Genomic DNA, 13,039 nt, shown 5'->3' with positions numbered 1-13,039 from the left:
CGTATTCTACGATTGCATCCATGTATTTTCCCATGAAAACCACAAACTAATGGTCTCCCCCTTGATGTGTGAGGTTTGCAACCAAATCTGCTTTCAAATCCATTTCAGGGAAAAGCAATTTGTCAAGGCTTTACGAAAATCAACATATTTGCCCGTTAATGAGATGTGAGACTGTTGTACCGGGGGGGGAGTTTTCAATGGCTGGCTGCCCTTTTCCATGCCTGAAAAGCGGTCGAGCAGCAGATGAAAAAGCTGGCGGGGATCTGGGACATCAATTTTCCCGCTTGATTCAATTTTCAGGATGGTCTTTAAATGGGCGTCAAACACTCCCACCTAAAACAGGCGGGAGGCTGTTTAAATATGGAAGTCGGGGTCCTAGACCTTTGTCGGTTGTAAGATTCTGATTGCAATCTTCAAGGAGTAATGAAAGGAAGAAAGAAAGAAAGACTTACATTTATATAGCACCTTTCACGACCACCAGATGTCACAAAGCGCTTTACAGCCAATGAAGTACTTTTGGAGTGTAGTCATTGTTGTAATGTAGGAACCGCGGCAGCCAATTTGCGCACAGCAAGCTCCCACAAACAGCAATGTGATAATGGCCATGTTTTAGTGATGTTGATTGAGGGATAAATATTGGCCAGGACACTGGGGAGAACTCACCCTGCTCTTCTTCGAAATAGTGCCATGGGATCTTTTACGTCCACCTGAGAGAACAGATGGGGCCTCGGTTTAAGGTCTCATCCAAAAGACGGCACCTCTGACAGTGCAGCACTCCGTCAGCACTGCACTGCAGTGTCAGCCTAGATTTATGTGCTCAGTGGGTGGAACATGTAATATGCACACTAGTCTCAGATTTTCCCGGTGTTACGTGAGCTAACCGGCTTAAGGGACCGCTGATGGCAGCTCTGGAAAGGGAAGATTTTGCTTTTTTTCTTCTAAGATTTGTTGTGAGACCAGGGGAAGCATTCATTCCAATATTCCCTCTGAATTAAGAAGACTACTAGGCACTTGGTCTAAGCATTAAACAAAGCTTTAATCAACTGTTTTACAACATTGAGGTCTAGTTGTGTCCTTCACTAGTTCCTGTTAAGAATATCCTGCGCAAGCTGGGCCTGGGCCCGAGTATTTATACTCTCCCTGGACAGCGCCACCTGCAGGCCGCTCAGTATTATTTCTTAAGTCTTTCTTTCATGAATGACTGATTCATGTCACCCTCATTGTCTCCCGATGATGCTGGTCCCTTGCTGCCCCACAGTTCCATGGATGCTGCTTGGTACCTCACCCAAGTGATCATTCTTCATGAATGAGCCTAGGCAGTGTATGTTGGCTGGCTATTGGACTGTAGAGGACCTCACAGATGAGCCAGGTCCCGTACTCATTCAACGTCCACACACAAATCACTTCCCATCAGGATAGTGGCCAGGAGCAGGAATCCTGACTGATGTTTCCCTCCCTAGCCCAACAGGTGCTGAAATCATTTAATTCAAAGTCAACAAGGGCTGGAACCTAAACCTGGGACTTTATGATCTGCAGGTTATATACATCCCTCATCCCATTAAAGTCACACTCTCAATTGTAATAAGAAGTATTTGCAATATATCAAGTTGTATTCACCCTAATTCTCTGTTAAGTTGTATCCTTTGTTATGCGGTTACATGGAAAGAAATGTATCATTGCCAAATACCAGAAACGGTGTAGAGGTATTTGTTTACGATTTCCCTGATAACCAGGTGTATATAATGGGTGATGAAGCCTTAACCCTAAAGCACGTATAGTAAAATGTAAACAGCATAATTACATCGAGTCTACAGCACAGAAACAGGCCATTCAGCCCAACAGCCCATCCACACAAACCGCCTCCCACCCCTCTTCCTCTCACCCTATCAGCATATCCTTCTATTCCTTTCTCCCTCATGTACTTATCTAGCTTCCCCTTATGCATGGTGCTCTTTGCCAAAAGGCTCTTATTGCAAAGACCCTCATTACAAGAGCCAAAAAAGAAAAGACTTGCATTTATATAGCGCCTTTCACAACCTCAGGACGTCCCAAAGTGCTTTACAACCAATTAAATCCTTTTTGAAGTGCAGTCACTGTTGTAATGTAGGAAACGCGGCAGCCAATTTGTGCACAGCAAGCTCCCACAAACAGCAATGAGATAATGACCATATAATCTGTTTCATTTTAATGATGTTAATAGTAATAAAAAGGTTTGAAAGCTACTGCAAAGACCAGTGGCAACCAACCTCACTGCTTCCATCCAACTTGAAAAGAAGATGAGAGAAGATCAATTTAGGAGAATTGCCTTCAGGAGGCAGCCAAGAACCTGTGAAAGGTAACATTCTGCTCATTAGCATCTCATTATCTGCTCATTAGCGACAGAGTGACCTCGAGCTCGACCAATCGTACGCCGGGTTGCTGGCATGTGCCGCCGGGCCAATCGGTGCGTGTGTGGCCGGGCTTTATCGTTCTGAACCGAGGTGAGTAGCCGCCATCTCGCTTCCATTCTTTTTCCTGCTTTCTGCGTCTTTCTTTTCAAATATACATTTCCAGCAAAATAAAATTCAATTTATTAAATTCTTTTAAAATAAATCACTCATTTGTAAATATTTTATCTAACCTGAACATTCTTTTTCCTACCTTTGCCCGTTTTTTTCTTAGGCCTCAAAGCCTGCGCCTTTCTTGCCCAGCCAGGCCCGAGCTAGGTGATTGCGCTTCTGCTAAGCTCCTCACCCCCCCCCCGCCGTGTCACGTTACCCAGGGCAACGGCATCAGCCACGAGGGTCAGGGTGCGCGCGCAGCAGGAGCAGGTGAGACGCGGCGTCTCTGTTCCGCGCTCAGCGGGGGGGGGGGGGCGGGGCTCGGCCGCCGGCCGTCTCTCAGAGCCGCAATCGGGCTCGGCGGGGGGGGCGGGGCTCCGGGGCTCGGCCGCCGGCCGTCTCTCAGAGCCGCAATCGGCCTCGGCCGGGGTGGGGGGGGGGGCGTGGCTCGGCCGCCGGCCATCTCTCAGAGCCGCAATCGGGCTCGGCCGGGGGGGGGGGGGGGGCGGGGATCGGCCGCCGGCCGTCTCTCAGAGCCGCAATCAGCCTCGGCCGGGAGGGGGGGGGGGGGGGCTCGGCCGCCGGCCGTCTTTCAGAGCCGCAATCGGGCTCAGCCGGGGGGGGGGGGGGGCGGGGCTCGGAGAGCGGGGCTCTCGGCCGGGGGGGGGTGGGGCACGGAGAGCGGGGCTCTCGGCCTGGGCCCCCCACCGGCCCTTCCCCCCCCACCCCCCCTTCTGCCCCCCCTTCCCCCCCCGCCCCCCTTCCCCTTCCCGCCCCCCTTCCCCCCCCGCCGCCCCCCCTTCCCCCCGCCCCCCCCTTCCCCCCCGCCCCCCCTCCCCCCTCCCTTCCCCCCCTTCCCCCCTTCCCCCCCTCCCTTCCCCCCCTCCCTTCCACCCCCGCCCCTTCCCCCCTCCCTTCCCCCCCGCCCCTTCCCCCCCTCCCTTTCCCCCCCCTCCCTTCCCTTCCCCCCCGCCCTCCCTTCCCCCCCGCTCTCTTCCCCCCCGCTCTCTTCCCCCCACCCGCTCTCTCTCTTCCCCCCACCCGCTCTCTCTCTTCCCCCGTCACTCTCTCTCTTCCCCCCAGTCGCTCTCTCTACCCCCCAGTCGCTCTCTCTCTTCCCCCCCAGTCGCGCTCTCTCTCTCTCTTCCCCCCCAGTCGCGCTCTCTCTCTCTCTTCCCCCCCAGTCGCGCTCTCTCTCTCTTCTCCCCCCCCCCCAGTCGCTCTCTCTCTCTCTTCCAACAACAACATGCCCTTGAAAAAGCCTCGGCACCGCCGGGCACTTCAGCTAGTATTAGATAAAGAAGTGTCCTACAATTGCGTTAAATATTTGTGCACCAATATCAGACAGTGAGGTCTTTGAACATCATCTGGCAAAGACCTTCCTTTAATCCTGCTGCGAGCGCCTTGGCTGAAACTCAGCAGTAATCTGAGACAATGGTATTTACTTTCCCTGTAATACTTTCCCCTTTTCATTAAATAGAAACATTAGCTGGTCTTAAGGAGATGGATAACTTTCCATTTTACATGCGCTGCTTTGAATAAAAGAGTCCTCAACTCTTGAATGGAGCAGCAGACTTCTGGTCAACTGGTCACTCCGCGAACCTTCCCAACATTGGTCCACTACTAGTGACGGATTTGTTCACCTGAATCTTATTTCTTATAAGGGAAAAAAACTCTTTTGAGCTTGCAATCTAAAGCTGCAAGCCTTCAAATGATTAACTTGATCTGGACCATAAGCCCTAAATCCTCATAGTCAGCTATGGGTGAACGTGGAGAGTGGGTGGGAGTCCACAGGTGATGAAATGAGCAGAAGACATGAAAGTCAAAGTGAGCTAGCACAGAATGTTAAAAGAAATTCCAGTTGGCTCACTGCTTCAGCCAAGAATGTGCTGCTATCAACACTTCGCTTCTATCTCCGTAATCGTAAAGATTACGGAGATAGAAGTGAAGCCCATTTCGATGTTCTGCTTGGACCATTGTTATTTCTGGAGGACATTAATCCATGTCAGAGCAGCACAACCCCATGCTGCCATGTACCAGACTGTTCGCAGATTGGCATCCTATTTGACCCTAAGCTGAACTTCCAATCCCACATCCTCTCCATCACCAAGACTGCCTACTTCCACTTCTGTAACATTGCCCGTCTCTGCCCCTGCCTCAGCTCATCTGCTGCTGAAACCCTCTTCCTTGCCTTTGTTACCTCCAGACTCGACTATTCCAACGCTCCCCTGGCCGGCCTCCCACCTTCCAACCTCCGTAAACTTCAGCTCATCCAAAGCTCTGCTGCCCGTATCCTGACTCACACCAAGTCCCATTCACCCCTGTGCTCAGTAACCTACATTGCCTCCTGGTTTGGCAATGCCTTGATTTAAAATTCTCATTCTTGTTTGCATATCCCGCTATGGCCTCACCCCTCCCTATCTCTGTAACTTCCTCCAGCCCAACAACCCTCTGAGGTCTCTGCATTCCTCCAATTCTGGCCTCTTCCACATCCCCGATTTTAATCACTCCACCATTGGCGGCCGTGCCTTCAGCTGCCTGGGCCCTAAGCTCTGGAATTCCCTCCCTAAACCTCTCCGCCTCTCTCCCTCTCTCTCCTCCTTTGAGACGCTCATTAAAACCTACCTCTTGTCTCTTTATGTGTCTCGGTATCAAACTTTGTTTGCTAACGCTCCTGTGAAGCGCCTTGGGATGTTTTACTACGTTAAAGGCGCTATCTAAATGCAAGTTGTTGTTGTTGTTGTAGGGACAGATGAGTAGAGTAAGCCTTCTTTGTGGTTTGGATATTTCTTTTGGTGAATCTAAGATCACTTCGCTCATCAAATAAGCTGGAAATCTCCAGCTCCCCAGAGTTGTGTTGTGGAGTCATCATTGGAAGAACACTGGAAGACTACTGAGGAGAATATGTTCAGGACATTGACTCTCCCAACAGTCCATGTCCTTCATAACAGCTTCCCAGGAGAATTCACCTTACACAGGTCAGGAAATCTAGAGGGCTGCTTATTCTCAGATACCTGAAGCCATTCACCGTCCTGTATAACAGAAGTGTTTTTTCAGTGCTAGGCAATAGTTTCCTCCCCCAGTTTTTCTTCACTGAATCCTTTCTCTAGATAATGCGCTTCATTCCTAATCAGAATGAAGATGGTAGAAACAGAGACTAGAGGGATTCCAACAACAACAGCAGATTGAGGGCAAAAAGAGACTTTAGCTTACACAACATCCTTTATACAAGTGATAGTAAGAGGAATGGATTGCTGTGCTAGGGAAGAGCATTTATAAGTGATGGCTGAAGACGTGGTGAAAAGATGGGTTTTCAGAAGGTTTTAAAGGAGCGGAGAGAGATGGAAAAATGGAGGAAGGGTTTAGGGAGGGAGGGTGTTAGGGAGGGAGGGGGATAGGGAAGGAGTGGTTTAGGGAGGGAAGGGGATAGAGAGGGAGAGGTTTAGGGAGGGAGGGTGTTAGGGAGGGAGGGGGTTGGGGGAGAGATTTAGGGAGGGAGGAAGGAGGGGTTAGGGTGGGGGTTAGGGAGGGAGGAGATTAGGGTTTGAGGCAGGGGGTTAGGGAGGGAGGGGGTTAGGGAGGGAGGGGGTTAGGGATGGAGAGGTTTAGGGAGGGAGGGGGTTAGGGATGGAGAGGTTTAGGGAGGGCGGAGGGGTTAGGGTGGGGGTTAGGGAGGGAGGAGATTAGGGTTTGAGGCAGGGGGTTAGGGAGGGAGGGGGTTAGGGAGGGAGGGGGTTAGGGATGGAGAGGTTTAGGGAGGGCGGAGGGGTTAGGGTGGGGGTTAGGGAGGGAGGAGATTAGGGTTTGAGGCACGGGGTTAGGGCGGATGTTCAGAGGGCAGGGTCCAAGCCAATCTGTTACCAATTATGGGGTGAAGCGAGGTGAGGATGCACAGGAGACCTGAGTCAGAGACTGAAGGGTATGGGAAGGGAAAGAAATCTGGAGCAGATTGAAGAGTGAGAGTGGAGTCAAGCCATGGAAGATTTGAAGACAAGAATGAAGATTTCAAATTGAATGCGTTGCGGACAGAGAGCTGGCATAGGTCAGCGAGGAAGGGGTGATGAGCGAGCGGGATTAAGTTTGGAATAGGGTAAGGACACTTGCATTTTTGACAAGTTAGAGATTATGGAGCGTCTGAATGCAAAGTGGAGCTCCCTCTGCACTGCTCCATGAAACATTCTATGGCCAGCGATAGTCTAGACTGGATGCAGAGTAAGAACATCTCTCCTCTTCCAACCAATATGCTATAACTCTGCCCCAAAAGAACACCCTATCAATGTAACACGTGAGGTCTCCACATCAACCATCCTTGTGGCCTGGCCGAGGGAATTTGCCAATTGGTGTAGAATCATGAGCAGTTTTGTGATGTAGACTTGCAGTCACTGTAAACCTGGTTGACGTTGTCCCAAACTCAGTTTACCTAGGACATTTACACCTGGTTAGGAAGGGGAGCCTTTACTTCCTTCTGTCAGGGATTGATCAGCAATGAGCAATGGAAGGTTTTTTTTTTATTCGTTCATGGGATGTGGGCGTCGCTGGCAAGGCCAGCATTTATTGCCCATCCCTAGTTGCCCTTGAGAAGGTGGTGGCGAGCCACCTTCTTGAACCGCTGCAGTCCGTGTGGTGAAGGTACTCCCACAGTGCTGTTGGGGTGAGAGTTCCAAGATTTTGAGCAGCGACGATGAAGGAATGGCGATATACTTCCAAGTCAGGATGTTGTGTGACTTGGAGGGGAACTTGCAGGTGGTGGTGTTCCCATGCGTCTGCTGCCCTTGTCCTTTTAGGTGGTAGAGGTCGCGGGTTTGGGAGGTGCTGCCGAAGAAGCCTTGGCGAGTTGCTGCAGTGCATCTTGTAGATGGTACACACTGCAGCCACGGTACGCCGGTGGTGGAGGGAGTGAATGTTTAAGGTGGTGGATGGGGTGCCAATCAAGCAGGCTGTTTTGACCTGGATGGTGTCGAGCTCGAGTGTTGTTGGAGCTGCACTCATCCAGGCAAGTGGAGAGTATTCCATCACACTCCTTACTTGTTCCTTGTAGATGGTGGAAAGGCTTTGGGGAGTCAGGAGGTGAGACACTCGCCGCAGAATACCCAGCCTCTGCTTTGTTAACTCATTGCATCAACTGGTTCTGTTCACGTCTTAGTCTTCATTAACTTTGGATTCTAAAGCACGGGATGGCAGGATTCCTCACACATGACTTTAACCAGGTCATCCGGGGGTGTGGGGGGATGAAATGGTACGGAGAAAAGATACATGCCCTCAGGAGCGAGGGAATGCCAGAGATTTAAAGTTAAGTTCTTGTCAATTTTGTGAGTGAAAATTTCAATAAATAATTCATTAAAAAATTACCGACATGGAAAGACCCGACATTCCACTGAGCACCAGTGACTAGATCAGGGAGGATTGCGTTAAAATGAGATGTGTGGCTAAATTTTGTGTTTATCAGTTTAGGAATGTTAGTGCTGGAGAATGGAACACTTTCCATTTTGGACAAGTTGGAGATTATGCAGAGCGAAGCTCCCTCTGCACTGCTCCATTAAGTCAGGTATAGTATGACGAATGAGGAGAGATTGGGTCGATTGGGCTTATACTCGCTGGAGTTTAGAAGAATAAGAGGGGATCTCATTGAAACTTATAAAATTCTAACAGGACTAGACAGACTAGATGCAGGAAGGATGTTCCCGATGGTCGGGGAGTCCAGAACCAAGGGTCACAGTCAAAGGATAAGGGGTAACCCATTTAGGACAGAGATGAGGAGGAATTTCTTCACCCAGAGAGTGGTGAACCTGTGGAATTCTCTACCACAGAAGGCAGTAGAGGCCAATTCATTAAATATATTCAAGAAGGAGTTAGATATATTTCTTAAGGCTAAAGGGATCATGGGATATGGGGAGAAAGCAGGGACAGGGTACTGAATTTGGATGATCAGCCATGATCGCATTGAATGGCGGAGCAGGCTCGAGGGGCCGAATGGCCTACTCCTGCTCCTATCTTCTATGTTTCTATGTAAGTACAGAGTGGAAGCATCAAACACTCCCTCGTCAAGGGTACTCTGCAGAGTAATGTTCCCTCTGCCCGGCCTCAACCCTGGACAGCAACCCTTGCTGCATTCAGTGCAATGCTGTCCCATATCCTACACATCCTGTGGCTTCTCTGGGATTGGTAATTTAGTGCTGTAAGCCCTTACCCATTAGGCATTGGGTTAAGACTGCCCAAAAGTTTTTCATGCGCCCATCAAGGAAAGGGTCCTGTCAGCCCTGGCTGCATTTGGACCCAGGTCCCAAAGGTAAAAGCAAGTATCTAACCCACTGTACCAGCCAATCCCCCTTGAGTGAGACTTGCTGAATTATTTCTGTGGGTAATTGGTTCTCTGAATATGTTAATCTCCACAGAAAGGATAACACCAGGGCAGCACATTCTGGTTTGTCAATGGCACTTTATTTCCTGTTTTAAGATAAACTTTGATGACATCTTTTTAATCTTCATAACTCTTCGGAACAAGAACATTGCAGGACTCTGAGTGTTGCTCCTGATCCAGAATCTAGAGTTGGTGAATATCAGATTCAGATGTTGATCCTGAAGGTTACAAATAAAATCTTAGTGTCGCCATGTGTAATTATCGAAAACAAACATCCTAATTAAAACACTTGCTTATATATAAGCACACAACTTGCATTTATATACCGCCTTTAACGTAGTAAAATGTCCCAAGGCGCTTCACAGGAGCATTATCAGACAGAATTTGACACCGAGCCACATGAGGAGATATTAGGACAGGTGGCCAAAAGCTTGACCAAAGAGATAGGTTTTAAGGAGCATCTTAAAGCGAGGTGGAGAGGCAGAGGGGTTTAGGGGGGGAATTCCAGAACCTAGGGCCACAGCAGCTGAAGGCACGGCCACCAAAGGTGGAACAATGAAAAATCGGGGATGCACAAAAGGCGGAATTGGAGGAGCGCAGAGATCATGCAGGGTTGTAGCCAATGTTCCCTGTAAAAACTTTTGGGTGTGTGGCCTCTTTAAGGGCTGCACGGGACCGGCAGAAAAGCTGAGCAGCCGCAAGGAACGTTAGTTGTAGGGCTGGTGGAGGTTACAGAGATAGGGAGGGTCGAGGCCATTGAGGGATTTGAACACAAAGATGAGAATTTTAAGGACGAGGCGTTGCCAGACCGGTAGCCAATGTAGGTCACGAGCACAGGGGGTGATGGGTGAACAGGACTCGGTGCGAGTTAGGGTCCGGGCAGCAGAGTTTTGGATGAGCACAAGTTTATGGAGGGTGGATGCTGGGAGGCCGCCCGGAGAGCGTTGGAATGGTCGAGTCTGGAGGTAACACAGTCGCGGATGAGGGTTTCAGCAGCGATCATTACCTGTTTCCTGGAGCTGTGGGCTGATACTGAGCACGATTCCTCCCGTACCCTTTACTCCACTCACTGTCTGCTGGGCACGAGCAGCAGAGGATGGTTCCCCCGAGGACCAGAACACAAGTCGATCCCCACCCCAGGAAGAGAGCATCTCCCAGCTCCGCCTTCATCGACAGGGGCACCAGAGGGTTGTAGAAGTCAGCCACGATGTTGCCCGCAGTCCAGGAGACGGGAATCAGGACGCACACTCCCGCCAGGATGAAGAAAACCCCTCCGGATATGGTCAGCGAGGCCTTGAACCTCTCCTCGCCCCTCGCAAACTTGCTGCACTTCATGCCTGCGCTCGACACCACCATGGCTAAAATGCCCAATGCCACCGCCAGGCACATGAGAGCTCTGGCTGCCCGTAGGTCGGATGGCAATCCCAGCAGCGAGTCGTATATGTCGCAGCTCAGGAGACCCCCGCTGTCATTGATGCAGTTCATCCAGATCCCCTCCCAGCCCTCCTCCACCGTCAGAATTGTGCTGCCGTCCAGACTCCAGATTTTCCACTGTGGGATTGCCGTAGCAACGCAGGCCATGAGCCACCCGACCACGGCTGTAATGAATCCCACCACCTGGAAGCAAGCACTCACCATTGCACCCGTGCAAAATCCCTCGGCGCTTCCCCGCAAACGCTAATGGTGGGCCCAAGGCACCTCTCCCCGCTGACTGGCCGCACCTCAGTGATAGCCGGAGTCACGGACACGAGTTACCAGGCGAACGACAGTGGGGGAAGAAAAAAAGAAAAGAAACCCTGGCACCAGAATAAAGGGATGTCGACTCGACCTTCTCGCACAGGCACAGACACAAAGGAAGGCAACTGATACTGCGATCAGCTCTAGCCGCAGGTACTGAAGGATGGATTTCTGTGCAGGGGGAGAGAGAATGGAAAATAGTGACTGGTCATATGGGCCGCTTATCTGAATTGCAACAAAACGACGGAATGCTGCTAATCAATTCATAAAGCGACTTGGCTGTGGCCCCGTGATGGTGTAATGTTGCAAATGCTGCTGCCTTTAAATAGCAGAAGTAAAACGTACACGTCTGGATGGAAATTTTTCTTGACCGGTTTTCTGTGACGTCTTGGCTGCATAAACTGAATTACTGAAGGGAGGAAATAAATAAATAAGAACCTAAGAACATAGGAGCAGGAGTAGGCCATAGGGCCCCTCGAGGCCACCACGCCGTTCAATAAGGTGATGGCTGATCTTCAACCTCAACTCCACTTTTCCGCCCTATCTCCGTATCCCTTGATACACTTGTGACCGATGGGTAAGGGTGAGCCACCCCACTCCCCCATCATAAAATGTAGGTGGGCCTCTATAGCCTTGGTTGCAGTCCACCTAGGAGAAGGTACTCTGAAGATCAAAGCCATGAGGAAGGTAAGTGGAAACTACCTCAGCTACTCTTGCCTAGTAAGTGACTGAAGAATTTTGTGCGTGTGAGATTGGATTAGGACCTGTCCCAGGGGCACAACACCATGAATGGGCCTTAACCATAAACGTCCCTTCTCTTTAGGTGTCTGATCATTCACTCGCATCACAGAATCAGTATGAATCATGGAGACGTGTCTCCCCACACCCACACTCCAAGTTGGTCAAGAAGACTAAAAGAAACGCACAGCCCAGTCACAATTTTTCCTTTCGCTCCCCCTCCCCCGCAGTGTCAGCCATGGCTCAGTGGGTAGCACTCTCTCGCCTCTGAGTCAGAAGGTTGTGGGTTTGAGCCCCACTCCAAGAGACTTGAGCAAGTAATCCAAGGTGACACTCCAGTACTGAGGGAGTGCTGCACTGTAGGAGGTGCCATCTTTTGGATGAGACGTTAAACCGAGGCCCCATCTGCCCTCGCACGTGGACATAAAAGAGCCCATGGCCCTATTTCAAACAAGAGCAGGGGAGTTCTCCCTGGTGTCCTGGGTCAATATTTATCCCACAACCCACATCACTAAAACAGATTATCTGGTCATTATTGCATTGCTGTTTGTGGGATCTTGCTGTGTACAAATTGGCTGCCGCATTTCCTACATTACAACAGTGACTACACTTCAAAAGTACTTCATTGACTGTAAAGAGCATTGGGACGTCCTGAGGTTGTGAAATGCGCTATATAGTTTCTTTTTTTCTTTCTTTGACTCCCAACAAAACACCTCCCAAATCTGCGACCTCTACCACCTAGAAGGACAAGGGCAGCAGGCGCATGGGAACACCACCACCTCCAAGTTCCCCTCCAAGTCACACACCATCCTGACTTCGTATATCACTGATCCTTCATCGTCGCTGGGTCAAAATCCTGGAACTCCCTCCCTAACAGCACTGTGGGAGTACCCTCACCACACAGACTGCAGCGGTTCAAGAAGGTGGCTCACCACCACCTTCTCAAGGGCAACTAGGGATGGGCAATAAATGATGACCTTGCCAGCGACGCCCACATCCCATAAACGAGTAAAAAAAAAAGATGGACATGTCAAGGGAGTGCTGCATTGTCAGAGGTGCTGTCTTTTGGATGAGTTGTTCAACAATGTTTGCCCTTTTGAGGGGATGTTAATGATCCATGGCACTATTCAGAAGCAGGGAATTCTCCCAGTGCCCTGACGAACATCACCAATTGATTAACTGGTCATTTATCTCATTGAAGTTTGTGGGACCTTGCATGTGTTCAAATTGGCTGCTGCATTTCCCTGCATTACAACAGTGACTACACTTCAAAAAAAATACTTCATTGGCTGTGGCGCACTTTAGGAAGCTCTGAGGCTGTGAAAAGCGCGATAGAAATGGAAGTTCTTTCTATCGGGTGAAGTGTGGGGCTCCATCTGGTGGCACAGGTGAGAACTGGTTAATATCTGCTCTGTTTTCAGAGAACCTGGCAGCCTTCGATTGAAAGGTCAGTTGGAGATGCAGGAAACGTGACAGAAAGAGGCAAACACAACACAGAACAGACACTTACTTTCGATTAGGCGTTTTACAACCTTCCGGACTCAACATCGAGTTCAACTACTTCAGATCATAACCACCGTTCCCATTTTTTCAGACAGCAGGAGCTGGTAATGGTTCTGCTGTTGCCATTTACACCTCCTCTGGACCCACCTTTTGTTTCTTTACT

General features: G+C 50.1%; 1 protein-coding gene across 1 annotated transcript; it reads right to left on the bottom strand.

The window, feature by feature from the left end:
• Positions 1-9,801: 9,801 nt before the first annotated feature.
• LOC147103294 (claudin-4-like) lies at positions 9,802-10,536 on the bottom strand. Its single transcript, XM_085963147.1, has one exon. The coding sequence runs from the start codon at positions 10,534-10,536 to the stop codon at positions 9,901-9,903; it is 636 nt and encodes a 211-aa protein (XP_085819273.1). The 3' UTR covers positions 9,802-9,900.
• Between the last annotated feature and the right edge of the window lie 2,503 nt (positions 10,537-13,039).

Source organism: Somniosus microcephalus, chromosome 20 (assembly GCF_052327205.1).
Source record: "Somniosus microcephalus isolate GS21.2 chromosome 20, FLI_Smic_1.0, whole genome shotgun sequence".
NCBI classification, from domain to species: Eukaryota; Metazoa; Chordata; class Chondrichthyes; order Squaliformes; family Somniosidae; genus Somniosus; species Somniosus microcephalus.
This window is presented reverse-complemented; position numbering and strand designations above follow the sequence as displayed.